The 13,038-nt window shown below is 43.5% G+C and overlaps 1 protein-coding gene across 6 annotated transcripts in view; it reads left to right on the top strand.

Annotated features, from left to right (window-relative positions):
• The window catches only part of TRAPPC9 (trafficking protein particle complex subunit 9), a 348,662-nt gene that overhangs the window by 69,830 nt on the left and 265,794 nt on the right, over positions 1-13,038 (top strand). For all 6 annotated transcript variants that reach the window (XM_069957053.1, XM_069957051.1, XM_069957054.1 and 3 more), the window contains exon 16: positions 6,198-6,350. In XM_069957053.1, the coding sequence (XP_069813154.1) occupies positions 6,198-6,350 (153 nt within the window). The remainder of the gene's footprint in view (positions 1-6,197; positions 6,351-13,038) is intronic.

Here is a 13,038-nt window from a genome sequence, read left to right on the forward strand (position 1 = left end):
TGATAAGCCTAGTCTACAAACTTTCCTTATCGGAAGAAGAATAAAAGGGCACCAGGACTCAAAAGTAAAACAAAAAGTAAGAAAGTTACAGAAAGCAAGCAACATAGTTACGGCAGCAATTTCCGCTACCAGAACTATACAAGGAAGAACCAAGAGCCATAGGACAAGGAACACTGACGTAAATGCACGGACCATACATTATAATCCACACTACACTGTAAAAGCCAGGGAGCCAGCAAGAGATACAAATTAGAGCTCTGAGCTGAGCAGCCATAACCAGCTGACTCTGGATAATAGATCTGCTCTGACACACTTGCTGCCTTTAGCAAACTAGTAATCTGGAGAGGACCAGAATTTTTCAAATCAACTGGTACCAAAAAGTTTTATAGATTTGTTAATTCTATTTAAAAATCTGCAGTCTTCCAGTACTTATCAGCTTCTGTATGCCCTGCAGGAAGTGGTGTATTCTTTCCAGTGCTCTCAGCTGCCACCACTGTCCATGTCAGGAACTGTCCAGATTAGGAGAGGTTTTCTATAGGGATTTGCTTCTGATCAGGGCAGTTCCTGACATGGACAGAGGTGGCAGCAGACAGCCCTGTGTCAGACTGCAGAGAATACACCACTTTCTGCAGGACATACAGCAGCTGATAAGTACTGCAAGACTGGACCTTTTAAAATAGAAATAATTTACAAATCTAAATAAATTTCTGACACCAGTTTATTTGAAAATTTTGCTCCAGTAGGAACCGACAGTGCCGGAATATCACACGGCTATAGAAAAAAAAACCCATTAACAATATTTAATTGAAAAAAATGGAGGACAACCCAAAACTATATTTTAACATAAAATGCTGAATTAAAGAAAATTCTCTTTAATAGTTCAAATATTAAAACTATAGAATCCTTTTTTTTTTTTTTTTTTTTTTTAAACATTTTCCTCGCTTTCCCACGTCAGCCTGGTGTACGTTAATTCATGCAGATTGATCTGCAGCTCGGACTTGTCTACATTTACATCCCCCGGTATCGGAGTGAATTTTAATAGTCCTGCAGCATCTAATTGCAGCGTGCAGCGGCTCGGGCCCAGGGAGTCACTCTTACAGATTTCATAGTCGACGTGTGTTTTTTAATTCTAGCAATCTGTACAGAGCTGGCGGCTTGGTGCGCTCGTATATCTTATAGCTAATACTCCGCTCTATGTGTAACTCGTGGCTTTTGGGGGGAGGGGGGAGAGGGGTTTATAAGTGAAATTAATCCCCGGTGGCCTCTCCACTTACCTGATCCGAGAGCTTTGGAAGGCGGGATCCCTAAAGACCCCACATCCGTGGAGATTGATGGGAGGCAACTTTCTCCTTCTTCCTCTAGGATAATGGTTTGTTCACATTAAACTTACATTTGCATTGAATACATAGATATATTAGCTAGTAAGATGGAAAAGTTACTAAAGTTACAGCTTCAAGTCTTCATTGTTCGCTTCATGTATAACTTTATGTACCGTAAAGTGAGTTGTTAAGAGATAGGAGCATCTCCAGAATGGCCAGTGTCATGTGGTGGATGGAGTGGTTAGTAGCTACCAATTGTGATCCAATGTGGCCGGTTTAACCCAGTACATGCTGTGATTAATCGAGATTGCGGCATGTAGAGTGAATTAGCCAGATGCCCCACCTATCCAGGGGCCTGATCTGCACCAATTTCCAAGTGTTGGATGTGGACTCCATGTCTGCCATGGTAAATATACTTACATAGACTGCCTCAGGTCAGATTACACTGATTAGTAGCATTACATTGCTCAGAAATGTAAAGGGCAACTATCGGCAGGTTAGACAAATCTAAGCTGCGGATATGTCCCTGTTGCACAGGAGCAGAGGTGGAACGTATGTCTCTTACCTTCCTCCTCTTTTCCATTCAGTGCAGTTAGTTGTTTTCTCCACGGTCCAGTGTTAGGAACACAACCTGCCCCCATAGCGTTGATCCGCCTCCCACTTTCCTGCCCCTCTCTAATGATGATGAATGCAGCGCGACAGGTGGGGGTGGGCTGGATCAGCGCTATGGGGTAGGGCACTGCTCCTAATGGCCTCAGCAGACCATGGGGAACATCATTAACTGCATCGGAACGGCGCCAAGGAAGAAGGTAAGAGACATCCCTTCCTCCTCAGCGTCTCCTGTGCAATCTACACATTAGATTATGTCTAACCTGCTGATAGTTCCCCTTTAATGACTTAAAAAAGTTTTTTTAAAAAAGGGTTTTCATATAGACCCATACATTGAAAATAAGTAAAATAAGCTTTTCATACAACCTTATGATGGGCACCTCTCTGCTTATTCCGCTGGTGTGGTCCTTTTACAAATCGCCCGCCTGAGTCCCAAGATCTTTGCTGTTTTATAAGTATGCAAATGAGGTCATGTGGTGCGCTAACAATGGGGGCCCCCCAGTTCACCCATATTCTCCCCCCCCCCCCTCCCCCAAGGTGGGGTGAGCCTTCTCTGTTATCCTTTTCGTGTCCGACCAGGCCTGTCTCTGCGGACTGATCTCAGTTCTTCTCGAATACCCACAGTCCGTCTCTTCTTTGGATAGCGTGGGGTATGTGCATGCGCAGTAGGACTCATACCTGCATACTTATACTCATACCCTGCTCTGACAACTTATAATAACTATAAGGCTCTGACAATATATAATAAGTATAAGGATGGTATACATACAGGACACAAAAAAGACAAGTGTTTTGTGTAACCCGGTGAATGAAACAAACTTAGGGCCCGGTTACACGGAGCGATTATCTGCCAAATCAGGCCGATTCGAGCTGATATTGTTCCATGTAATAAAAACTAAGGCCTGAAGAAGGAGCTGAAGAAAGGTCACTGGACCATCGTTGTCATTCAGCAAGTTAAAAATAAATCATTGGCTGTGTAATAGTGATGCGTGGCTGATAACAATGTAAATAATATAGTAACGTCTATACTTACTTGTCCACACTCCCTCTGTGTCCTGCTGCCTGTTCCCCACTCACCGCAGCCACCTCTGAGGCTTCTGGCTCCATCTCTTCAGTGACAGCCCGCTCAGCCAATCACTGGCCGCTCAGTCCTGTGTCAGTCAGTGATTGGCTGAGGGTCCTGTCACTAAAGAGACAATGTGTGTGTGTGTGTGTATATATATATATATATATATATATATATATATATATATATATATATATATATATATATGCACACATACACACACACATACGTACAGCCCTCGTGCATGATAATCAAGCTGTGTATGGGTTCCAGAAGCTAGCAGATAGGCGCTTGCTTAGGGCCCTATTACACGGAGGCGATTATCGTGCGAAAAATTGTTAAATCGTTCGAATTTAAACGATAATCGTTCTGTGTAATTTCAGGCAACGATCGAAAAATCGTTTGTATGTCGTTGATTGTTGATTTAGATGTGAACCTAAAATTATCGTTAATCATTCGCTGTAATTCCACGTTCGTTCGCTCAAGTTCCGCACTTTTTCACTAACCGTTCAGTGTAATAGCACATTGCCCATTGTTTTCTTGAGATCAGAAGGAATTAACGATTGCAACAACGATCGTAATAACGATCGTATCTAACGACTATCGTTCTGTGTAATATGGCGAATGATTTCAGGTTAACGATAAACAATCTCGTTCGCGATCGTTTATCGTTAGTCGTCAAAAATCACTCCGTGTAATAGGACCCTTACAGTGCAATGTCCTGCCATCTGTTAGGGCCCTTAGAAATCAAATATTGAGTTTGTTCATGAGGGGGTTAAACATACACAACAATAAAGAGTCTAAAAAAAAAACGAATAATAAAGGTATCATATGTCTAATCGAATCATTGTTATGGTGTAAAAATAGTAATAATAATAAAATCTGAACCCCCGCTGTGCACCCCTGGGGTTCTCCCGCCTGTCTTCCCGCGCGTTCTCCCAGGTAGGCGTCCTCACCTTCCCAATTAGCTGATTACAGAGAAGGGAGGGCGCAGTGTAATGTGCCGATAACAATGGCGCGCTGTCACAGCTGACACTTCTCTTTGCCAAATCTCCCCGGCTGCAAACAAATTTCCAGAAGTAGGTGACATCCTGCCGGGCGCTGATAACGCTCTTATTAGCCGCACACCGTTCTACTGGGTATCCACAGAACTGCAATTCTTTTTGTGCCATTTTCTTTTTGTTTATTTTTAGATTTTTTTCTTTTACTTTATTCCCCAGTGTCTCCCGTATGCCTCGTGCGGCACGCCGTGATGTGGTGTCGGAATATATTCCCAGTTAACCCCATGCCGGAAAGAGTGCCACAGTTTTACCTTCCAGTTTTCGGAAATATCTGTTATTGAGTGTTGCTTTTTTGTACTCTTTTTATTTTATAGTATTGGCTCTTCTGAAAATCTATCACTGTTGTAAACCTTGTTAAAGGTTATCCAGGATTAGAAAAAACACAGCTGGTTTGTCACCAAAACAGCGCCACCCATGTCCTCAGGTAGTGGGTGGTATTACAATTCAAATCCATTCACTCCAAAACTGAGCTCAAAAACCTGGAAGAAAGTGGACTTGTTTTTCTAGGCCTGGATTGCCCCTTTAAGGTACACATGGCACAGTTGTATCCTGCATGTTAGTTTGACCGATAGCGACTGTATCATCTCTGCCCTCCATACACATAACATGCCATGTGTACTAAGTGTAGGCAGCCCTGGCAGCGGCTTACCTCTTGAAGAACACTATTGAAATCCAGTTTGTAGGAGTATTAGGAAGCCCCCATATATACTAAACAGTCAGCAGCTCCCACCAAAATTGGAAATTTTAGACAACTTTTTTTTCTTGTGTCTATATGGGACCCCCATAACATTTCCAAAAGTCCAAGAAGGAGAGATATACACGGCTCCATTGTTTTACTTTTAGTTTTTTCCCTATTAATTTCTGATACTGCTTTGGACACTTCCTGACTTGGACAGAGGTGGCAGCAGAGAGCACTGTGTCAGAGTGGAAAGAATACACTACTTGCAGGACATACAGCAGCTGATAAGTACTGGAAGACTGGAGATTTTTTTTTAAAAGAAGGAAATGAGAAATCTATCACTTTTTGACAAGTTGATCTGAAAATAAATAAATAAAAAAATAGAGTTCCCCGCAGGAAATGATTTGGGGCCATCTATGTTGGGTCCTTATAGTCATGAATGTATATGGTCATTGATGATGATTGAGCATCTCCAGTCTCCCCTCCATGGCGGAGCGCTGACATGGCGGTAGAGATGCCCTGCAGTGTATGAATATGACATGAGTTCTCCAGCAGAGTTGTTTGCAGGTTGTGTATGATAGATATTTATGAGAAGGGACATGTTATCAGACAGCCGCTTCTTCTCCTCCGCTATTATCCTGTCTCATGCATACGCTGACTCCTGGTTTGGAGGAGGCAGATAAAGCGAATCTACCAGCCTGATGGATTTCCATAGAGAACGCCGCTCTCTCTTCTAATAGGCGCATTACCGAACGCCTGCACGCTGAATCGATGCACTCTTAGTCAATTTACATGATACGCCTGGACAATGTGTCCCTCAAGGCGATGTCATTTTCACAGGTTCATGGGCTACAAAAAATATATTCTCTCTATTGTATATATCCATTGTGAACTACAGCAATAGATGCCGAAGCTTTGTCTGTGAGCAGATTGCCACATTATGTGTCATTTTCTAGGTGGTTAGTATCCTCGCTATACTGTATGCCTTACTTATAGCTTTTTATAAATTATGTATTATATTATATCATGCTCCAGTCACATCCAGAGCTGCATATAAAAATCCCCCTCTCTCTCTGCTGCCACCTACTGGTTTAGCATGCTCTACTACATCTTGGGTAGGGAACCTTGTCTCTCCAACTGTTGCAAAACTACAACTCCCATCATTCCTGGACAGCCAAAGCTAATGCAGTAGCAAATCCCCAGAGAAAACCTCTCCTTCTCTGGTTAGTTCCTGACATGGACAGAGGTGGCAGCAGAGAGCAGACTTGAAAGAATACACCACTTCCTGCAGGACATACAGCAGCTGATAAGCACTGGAAGACTAAAGATTTTTAAACACCCAAAAACATACAGATAGGTGAAGTGCTGCAGAATCTGTGTGCGCTATACAGATAAAAAAACAAAAAACATAAATGTACACGATGTTCTTCATACAGTATGTTAATTCTTTCCAACCTTTACAGAAAAACTCTATGGTGACTTCCTGATTTGGGATCTGGAGGAGACGGTCTCCCAGCTGCCACTAAAACCTGGAAAAACGGCAACGTTCACTGTGTATATCAAGGTGAAGCTGGACTTTTCCTGCCAAGAGAATCTACTTCAAGATTTAAATGATGGTAAGATACAAAACCTAATACCTTGTATAGTTTGAAACCAGTTTGGAGAATTTCACTTCTTTTTATAATATACTACAGCCCCTATGTATGAGAATACTATAATACTGCTCCTATATACAGGAATATAACTACTGTAATACTGCTCCTATATACAAGAATATAACTACTATAATACTGCTCCTATATACAGGATTATAACTACTATAATAGTGCTCCTATATACAAGGATATAACTAATATAATACTGCCCCTATATACAAGAATATAACTACTATAATACTGCTCCTATATACAAGAATATAACTACTATAATACTGCTCCTATATACAGGAATATAACTACTATAATACTGCTCCTATATACAGGAATATAACTACTGTAATACTGCTCCTATATACAAGAATATAACTACTATAATACTGCTCCCTATATACAGGAATATAACTACTATAATACTGCCCCTATATACAGGAATATAACTACTATAATACTGCCCCTATATACAGGGATATAACTACTATAATACTGCTCCTATATACAGGAATATAACTACTATAATACTGCTCCTATATACAGGAATATACCTACTATAATACTGACCTATATACAGGGATATAACTACTATAATACTGCTCCCTATATACAAGAATATAACTACTATAATACTGCTCCTATATACAGGAATATAACTACTATAATACTGCCCCCTATATACAAGTGTATACCTATACTGCTAGTGCTCGGTGCAGGCTGGCTGCAGTTTGGTGCACAGTGTTGCGTTACGTCTCTGTATTCCGCATTCATCCATCAGTAGAGACGTTCTTAGTGACTCGGCTGTTTGCATCCACTTAATGTTTCTATTTCCTTCCCTTACGGTGATGAAGCACAGTGAGATTCTGGCTACTATTTGCTCCTGGGATATAAATGTGCAGCCTGAGCTCTGGTGCTGCGGCCGTTGTGACTATGGCGGCTGGAGGTTGTGGAGTTATCGGCTCTGGTTTCCTGTGTGCCGTCCGCTCTGCATCTGACAGGACTTTGCGCAGCACTCATCCTCCTATAGTTACAGATCTGCTCCTCTTTGTGTCTGGTCAGGGCTGAGGGTTTGTTGCACTGTATCGCTCTACGTATTCTCAGTGATTTTATCCTAGGTAAGCAGTATGAGCATGGATGCCTGAATGCAGAGGGTGCTGTTGTATAGAGCTATCAGCTGTGTGATCAGGACTAGTACATGATGAGGAGCAGCACTTTTTCCAGGACATTATATAACGTGTGTATAGCATTTTTCACCAGTTATCACCCCTCTCCAAGCTCTTTCATTCTCAGTTGTCCCTGAGCAGGAGGGGATGCCTAGTTACTATGATGGCTACCATACACTGGAGGTCTAACTCTTCTGTGTCTCCTCAGAAGCTACAGTAGCTTGGAGGACATTATAGAGCAGTTGTGAACAGTCTAAGCTATGATAGAAGCCCTAAGGACAAATATAATACTTACAGGTTATTGTTTTGTAGTCTGGTCATCTCTTCGTCTCTGTGTTCTGGATTCAGTTCCCCTCCTATCTTACTCCTCCACCCCTCCCCTCTTCGTAGACCTGTATTGGCATCATGTAATCTGATCTATTATTCAGCTGCTTGTCTGTCTTGGTTAAAAACAGGACAGAAAATATTTTTTTTGTACAAATGAAAGTTTAGTAGGGAGCTTGATAACAGGAGATAGAACCACATTTCTCGAACAGGGTCTTTCCAGAGTTTCATACATTTGCTTTTACTACTTATTTATACTCAGCTTGTTGAACATTTAAATGGTCACATTAATGCAGAACTGAATACTTCATGCAATAGTCTGAAATGTATCTTATAAGAAGAAAATGCCTGTTTGTTTAGTTGTCAGGCTCCGTTCCTCTACCCAGCTCCCTCCTTCCTTCTAAATGTATCATTCATTCTTAAAAACCGCTTAAAGTGTGACATTTAAATTTTATTTACTGAAATCAATAGTATAAGCGATTTTAAGAAACTCTTGTAATAGGTTTTATTAGGCAAAAAAGCCTCTTACTGTACTAAAAAGCTGTTTAGCTAACACCCCTTCCCCTCCCCATACACTTCTTATCTGTACATTATCAAGCAAAGTGAAGACGAGTTTGCTGAGTCCATTATAACCTATGGAGGGTGGAGGGGCCAAGGGGGATGAATTAGCAGGGAGAGCAGAGAAGCAGCTGTACAGTATGGAGACTGTTTGGGCATATAAATCACTTTGGAGGTCAGAAAGGTCAGTGCTGGCCTGGTCAATTGGTGAGAGAAGATTGCAGGGTGTTGTGCTGTGCAGGGCTGCCTTTTCTCCTCTCCGTGCTTCCTCACCAATCTCGGCCCCTCCCCTCTCTATTAACTATAATGCACACAGAAATCCTGCTTCATCTAAACTGAGAGGGGGGGGGGGGGGAACAACTTTTTGAGAACAAAAGGAAACCCCTTTGCTTAATAAAACCTATTACCGAGTTTCTTAAAATAGCTTGTACTATCTATCTATATATATATATATTGATTTCTAAAAAGTGACATTTACATCTAACTTTGAGGGATCCGACAAGGTTCACTGTGGGATCAGGTTGCAGCTGCCTAAAAAAGTTTATGGAGCGGTTGAGAATATTAAAAACAATCTACAGAGTACAGGCTAATGCACACGTCCGCAGAATTGTGCCCGTCCCCTTTTTTGGACAATTCTGTGGACGTGTGCATTAGCCCTAAGACCGTACAGAATAGTGAGTGCAGCTCTGGAGTATTATACAGGATGTAACTCAGGATCAGTAATGTATGTACACAGTGACCCCACCAGCAGAATAGTGAGTGCAGCTCTTGAGTATAATACAGGATGTAACTCTGGATCAGTAGTGTAATGTACCCATTGTCTCTCCCAGTGTGTCCTGTATAGATGTGGCTATCCCCAGTCCCTCAGTGCTGGTGTCTCTCTTGATGTAGTATAGCGGAGCTCTGTGCAGTTCCTTGTACTGGTGGAGTCTGCAGGTAACCCGTGAGCATTGGGTTCGGGCAGAGTGAAGCTCAGAGAGCAGCCCGGCAGTGACAGTCATGGTAATTAGAGGCGATTGTTGTTCTGCCGCTTCCCCCTTGTAGTCACACCGCGTACAACAAAGGATTAGCGCTGCTATGAAATTCCTTTTCTAGTGTAAATGTTGTGGCGGTGTAATTTGTATAGCAGACAACAGGTGGGACGCCGGCTTTGATCTCCGATACTTGCAAGGCAGCGTTTGATCATCTTGTAAGGTCCAATTTGTGCAGGCTGTGGCGGCAGCTTAATGGAGAAGCGGGATCATTCCGTCTGCCGCCAACCACACCGCGTTTAGGATGAGAGCTGCAGGAGCGTATGTGGCAGAGACTGGCGGAGGAGAAGGGGTTAAGCAATGGATGATAGAGAGCGGCCGTGCACTGGGGTAATTGTGTATAAATGGTTTCATCTTCTCATCTCACCCCATCTGCACAACGTCCAACACTAGAGATGAGCGAACGTCGAGCACATTCAGTCTCCATGGCCAAACTCTCTACCGGGGACTGAAGAAGTTGGATGTAGCCAGGGGCGGATTAACTTTACCATATGCCCCGGGCTGTTCACCAAGCCTGCCCCCCCCCCCCACCCCACTGTAACTATGGCAGCACTAGCCTGGCGTTCATAGTACAGGACAGATAATGTCATGATGTCCTGATTTGTGCAAAATTGCCATAAAAAAACAGTGATTTTTTGCAAATCATGGCGGAAGTGTAGCCAGGAGACAGTACAACACTGAAAGTATAAGTCTTTTTGGGTGGTCATGGGCCCCCCAGGAGCTCAGGGCCCGGGCTGCCGCCCAAAACGCCCCTATTATAATCCACTACTGGATGTAGCCCGAGGGAGTCCGGGAAAACAAGGATCCAACGTCTGGCATCCAACTCCATCAGTCACCGGTAATCAATGGCCGAGAGTTCAGGTACAGACCTATCATTCTGGAGTCCAGGCTGCTGAGCTCACAGAGCATTGTCTACACTGGATCAGGGCCGGTTTTAGACAAAATGTGGCCCTGGGCAAAGTTGAAGGTGGGGCCCCAAATGCTAAAACATTGTAGCAGCAATTTAAGGTCCCGATACTTTTTTGTCAGCGGTTGGCGCGCTGCTCGAGGTGGGGTGATCTTCTGTGACCTTAAATAAGACCCCTCTGTGCCCTATATAGTAGATAGGTCCCTCTGTGCCTCCATAGTACATATAGTCGGTATCCCTCTGTAGGTAATTCTTCTGGTAGTTACCTCCACCACCCAGTATGTAGTATCCACCAATATAGGAGACATCTCACTGTAGGTTTTACACCTGTTAGCTAGCCCCCTGATAGTTGCCCCCTCAGCAGATAGCAGCTCCCCTGATAGTTACCCCCCCCCCCCCAGCACATAGCATCTCCCCTGTTCCCCCCCCCCCCCAGCACATAGCATCGCCCCTGTTCCCCCCCCCCCCAGCACATAGCATCTCCACTGATAGTTGCCCCCTCAGCAGATAGCATCTCCACTGATAGTTAAATGCCCCCCCGCCCCCAGCACAGCATCTCCTAGGGCTGGGGTGATGTGGGCAAAAAATAAAATCTCGTTTTTTCTTTTCTCGATTTTTTTTATTTATTTTTTGATGGGTGTAGTAGTATAGGCATAGTGGATAAGGGGTGTAGCAATAGTAGAAGCATATAAGATGAGGGGTGTAGTAGTAGATAAGGGGAGTAGCAGTTTTGGGAGTAGTAGTAGTATCAGGAGTGGAGGTAATAATAGCAATGGTAGTAGAGCAGTATTGGGGGTAGTAGTAGAGCAGTATTGGGGGTAGTAGTAGAGCAGTATTGGGGGTAGTAGTAGAGCAGTATTAGGGGTAGTAGTAGAGTAGTATTGGGAGTAGTAGTAGAGCAGTATTAGGAGTAGTATTGGGGGTAGTAGTAGGGCAGTATGGGGGTAGTAGTATAGCAGTATTGGGGGTAGTAGTAGAGCAGTATTGGGGGTAGTAGTAGAGCAGTATTAGGAGTAGTATTGGGGGTAGTAGTAGGGCAGTATGGGGGTAGTAGTAGAGCAGTATTGGGGGTAGTAGTAGAGCAGTATTAGGAGTAGTAGTAGGGCAGTATTGGGAGTAGTAGTAGAGCAGTATTAGGAGTAGTATTGGGGTAGTAGTAGGGCAGTATTTGTGGTAGTAGTAGAGCAGTATTGGGAGTAGTATTGGGGGTAGTAGTAGGGCAGTATTGGGGGTAGTAGAGCAGTATTTGGAGTAGTATTGGGGGTAATAGTAGGGCACTATTGGGGGTAGTAGTAGGGCAGTATTAGGAGTAGTATTGGGGGTAATAGTAGGGCACTATTGGGGGTAGTAGTAGAGCAATATTAGGAGTAGTATTGGGGGTAGTAGTAGGGCACTACTGGGGGTAGTAGTAGGGCAGTATTAGGAGTAGTATTGGGGTAGTAGTAAGGCACTATTGGGGGTAGTAGTAGAGCAGTATTAGGAGTAGTATTGATGGTGGTAGTAGTAGGGCACTATTGGGGGTAGTAGTAGAGCAGTATTAGGAGTAGTATTGATGGTGGTAGTAGTAGGGCACTATTGGGGGTAGTAGAGCAGTATTAGGAGTAGTATTGATGGTGGTAGTAGTAGGGCACTATTGGGGGTAGTAGTAGGGCAGTATTAGGAGTAGTATTGGGGGTAGTAGTAGGGCACTATTGGGGGTAATAGTAGAGCAGTATTAGGAGTAGTATTCGGAGTAGTAGAGCAGTATTAGGAGTAGTATTGGGGGTAATAGTAGGGCACTATTGGGGGTAGTAGTAGGGCAGTATGAGGAGTAGTATTGGGGGTAATAGTAGGGCACTATTGGGGGTAGTAGAGCAGTATTAGGAGTAGTATTGATGGTGGTAGTAGTAGGGCACTATTGGGGGTAGTAGTAGGGCAGTATTAGGAGTAGTATTGGGGGTAGTAGTAGGGCACTATTGGGGGTAATAGTAGAGCAGTATTAGGAGTAGTATTCGGAGTAGTAGAGCAGTATTAGGAGTAGTATTGGGGGTAATAGTAGGGCACTATTGGGGGTAGTAGTAGGGCAGTATGTGGAGTAGTATTGGGGGTAATAGTAGGGCAGTATGGGGGTAGTAGTAGAGCAATATTAGGAGTAGTATTGGGGGTAGTAGTAGGGCAGTATTAGGAGTAGTATTGGGGTAGTAGTAGGGCACTATTGGGGGTAATAGTAGGGCAGTATTAGGAGTAGTATTGGGGGTAATAGTAGAGCAGTATTAGGAGTAGTATTGGGGGTAGTAGTAGGGCAGTATTAGGAGTAGTATTGGGGTAGTAGTAGGGCACTATTGGGGGTAATAGTAGGGCAGTATTAGGAGTAGTATTGGGGGTAGTAGTAGGGCAGTATTAGGAGTAGTATTGGGGGTAGTAGTAGGGCAGTATTAGGAGTAGTATTGGGGTAGTAGTAGGGCACTATTGGGGGTAATAGTAGGGCAGTATTAGGAGTAGTATTGGGGGTAATAGTAGAGCAGTATTAGGAGTAGTATTGGGGGTAGTAGTAGGGCAGTATTAGGAGTAGTATTGGGGTAGTAGTAGGGCAGTATTAGGAGTAGTATTGGGGGTAATAGTAGAGCAGTATTAGGAGTAGTATTGGGGGTAGTAGTAGGGCAGTATTAGGAGTAGTATTGGGGTAGTAGTAG

The sequence above is a fragment of the Dendropsophus ebraccatus genome, chromosome 2 (assembly GCF_027789765.1).
Source record: "Dendropsophus ebraccatus isolate aDenEbr1 chromosome 2, aDenEbr1.pat, whole genome shotgun sequence".
In the NCBI taxonomy this organism is placed as follows: domain Eukaryota; kingdom Metazoa; phylum Chordata; class Amphibia; order Anura; family Hylidae; genus Dendropsophus; species Dendropsophus ebraccatus.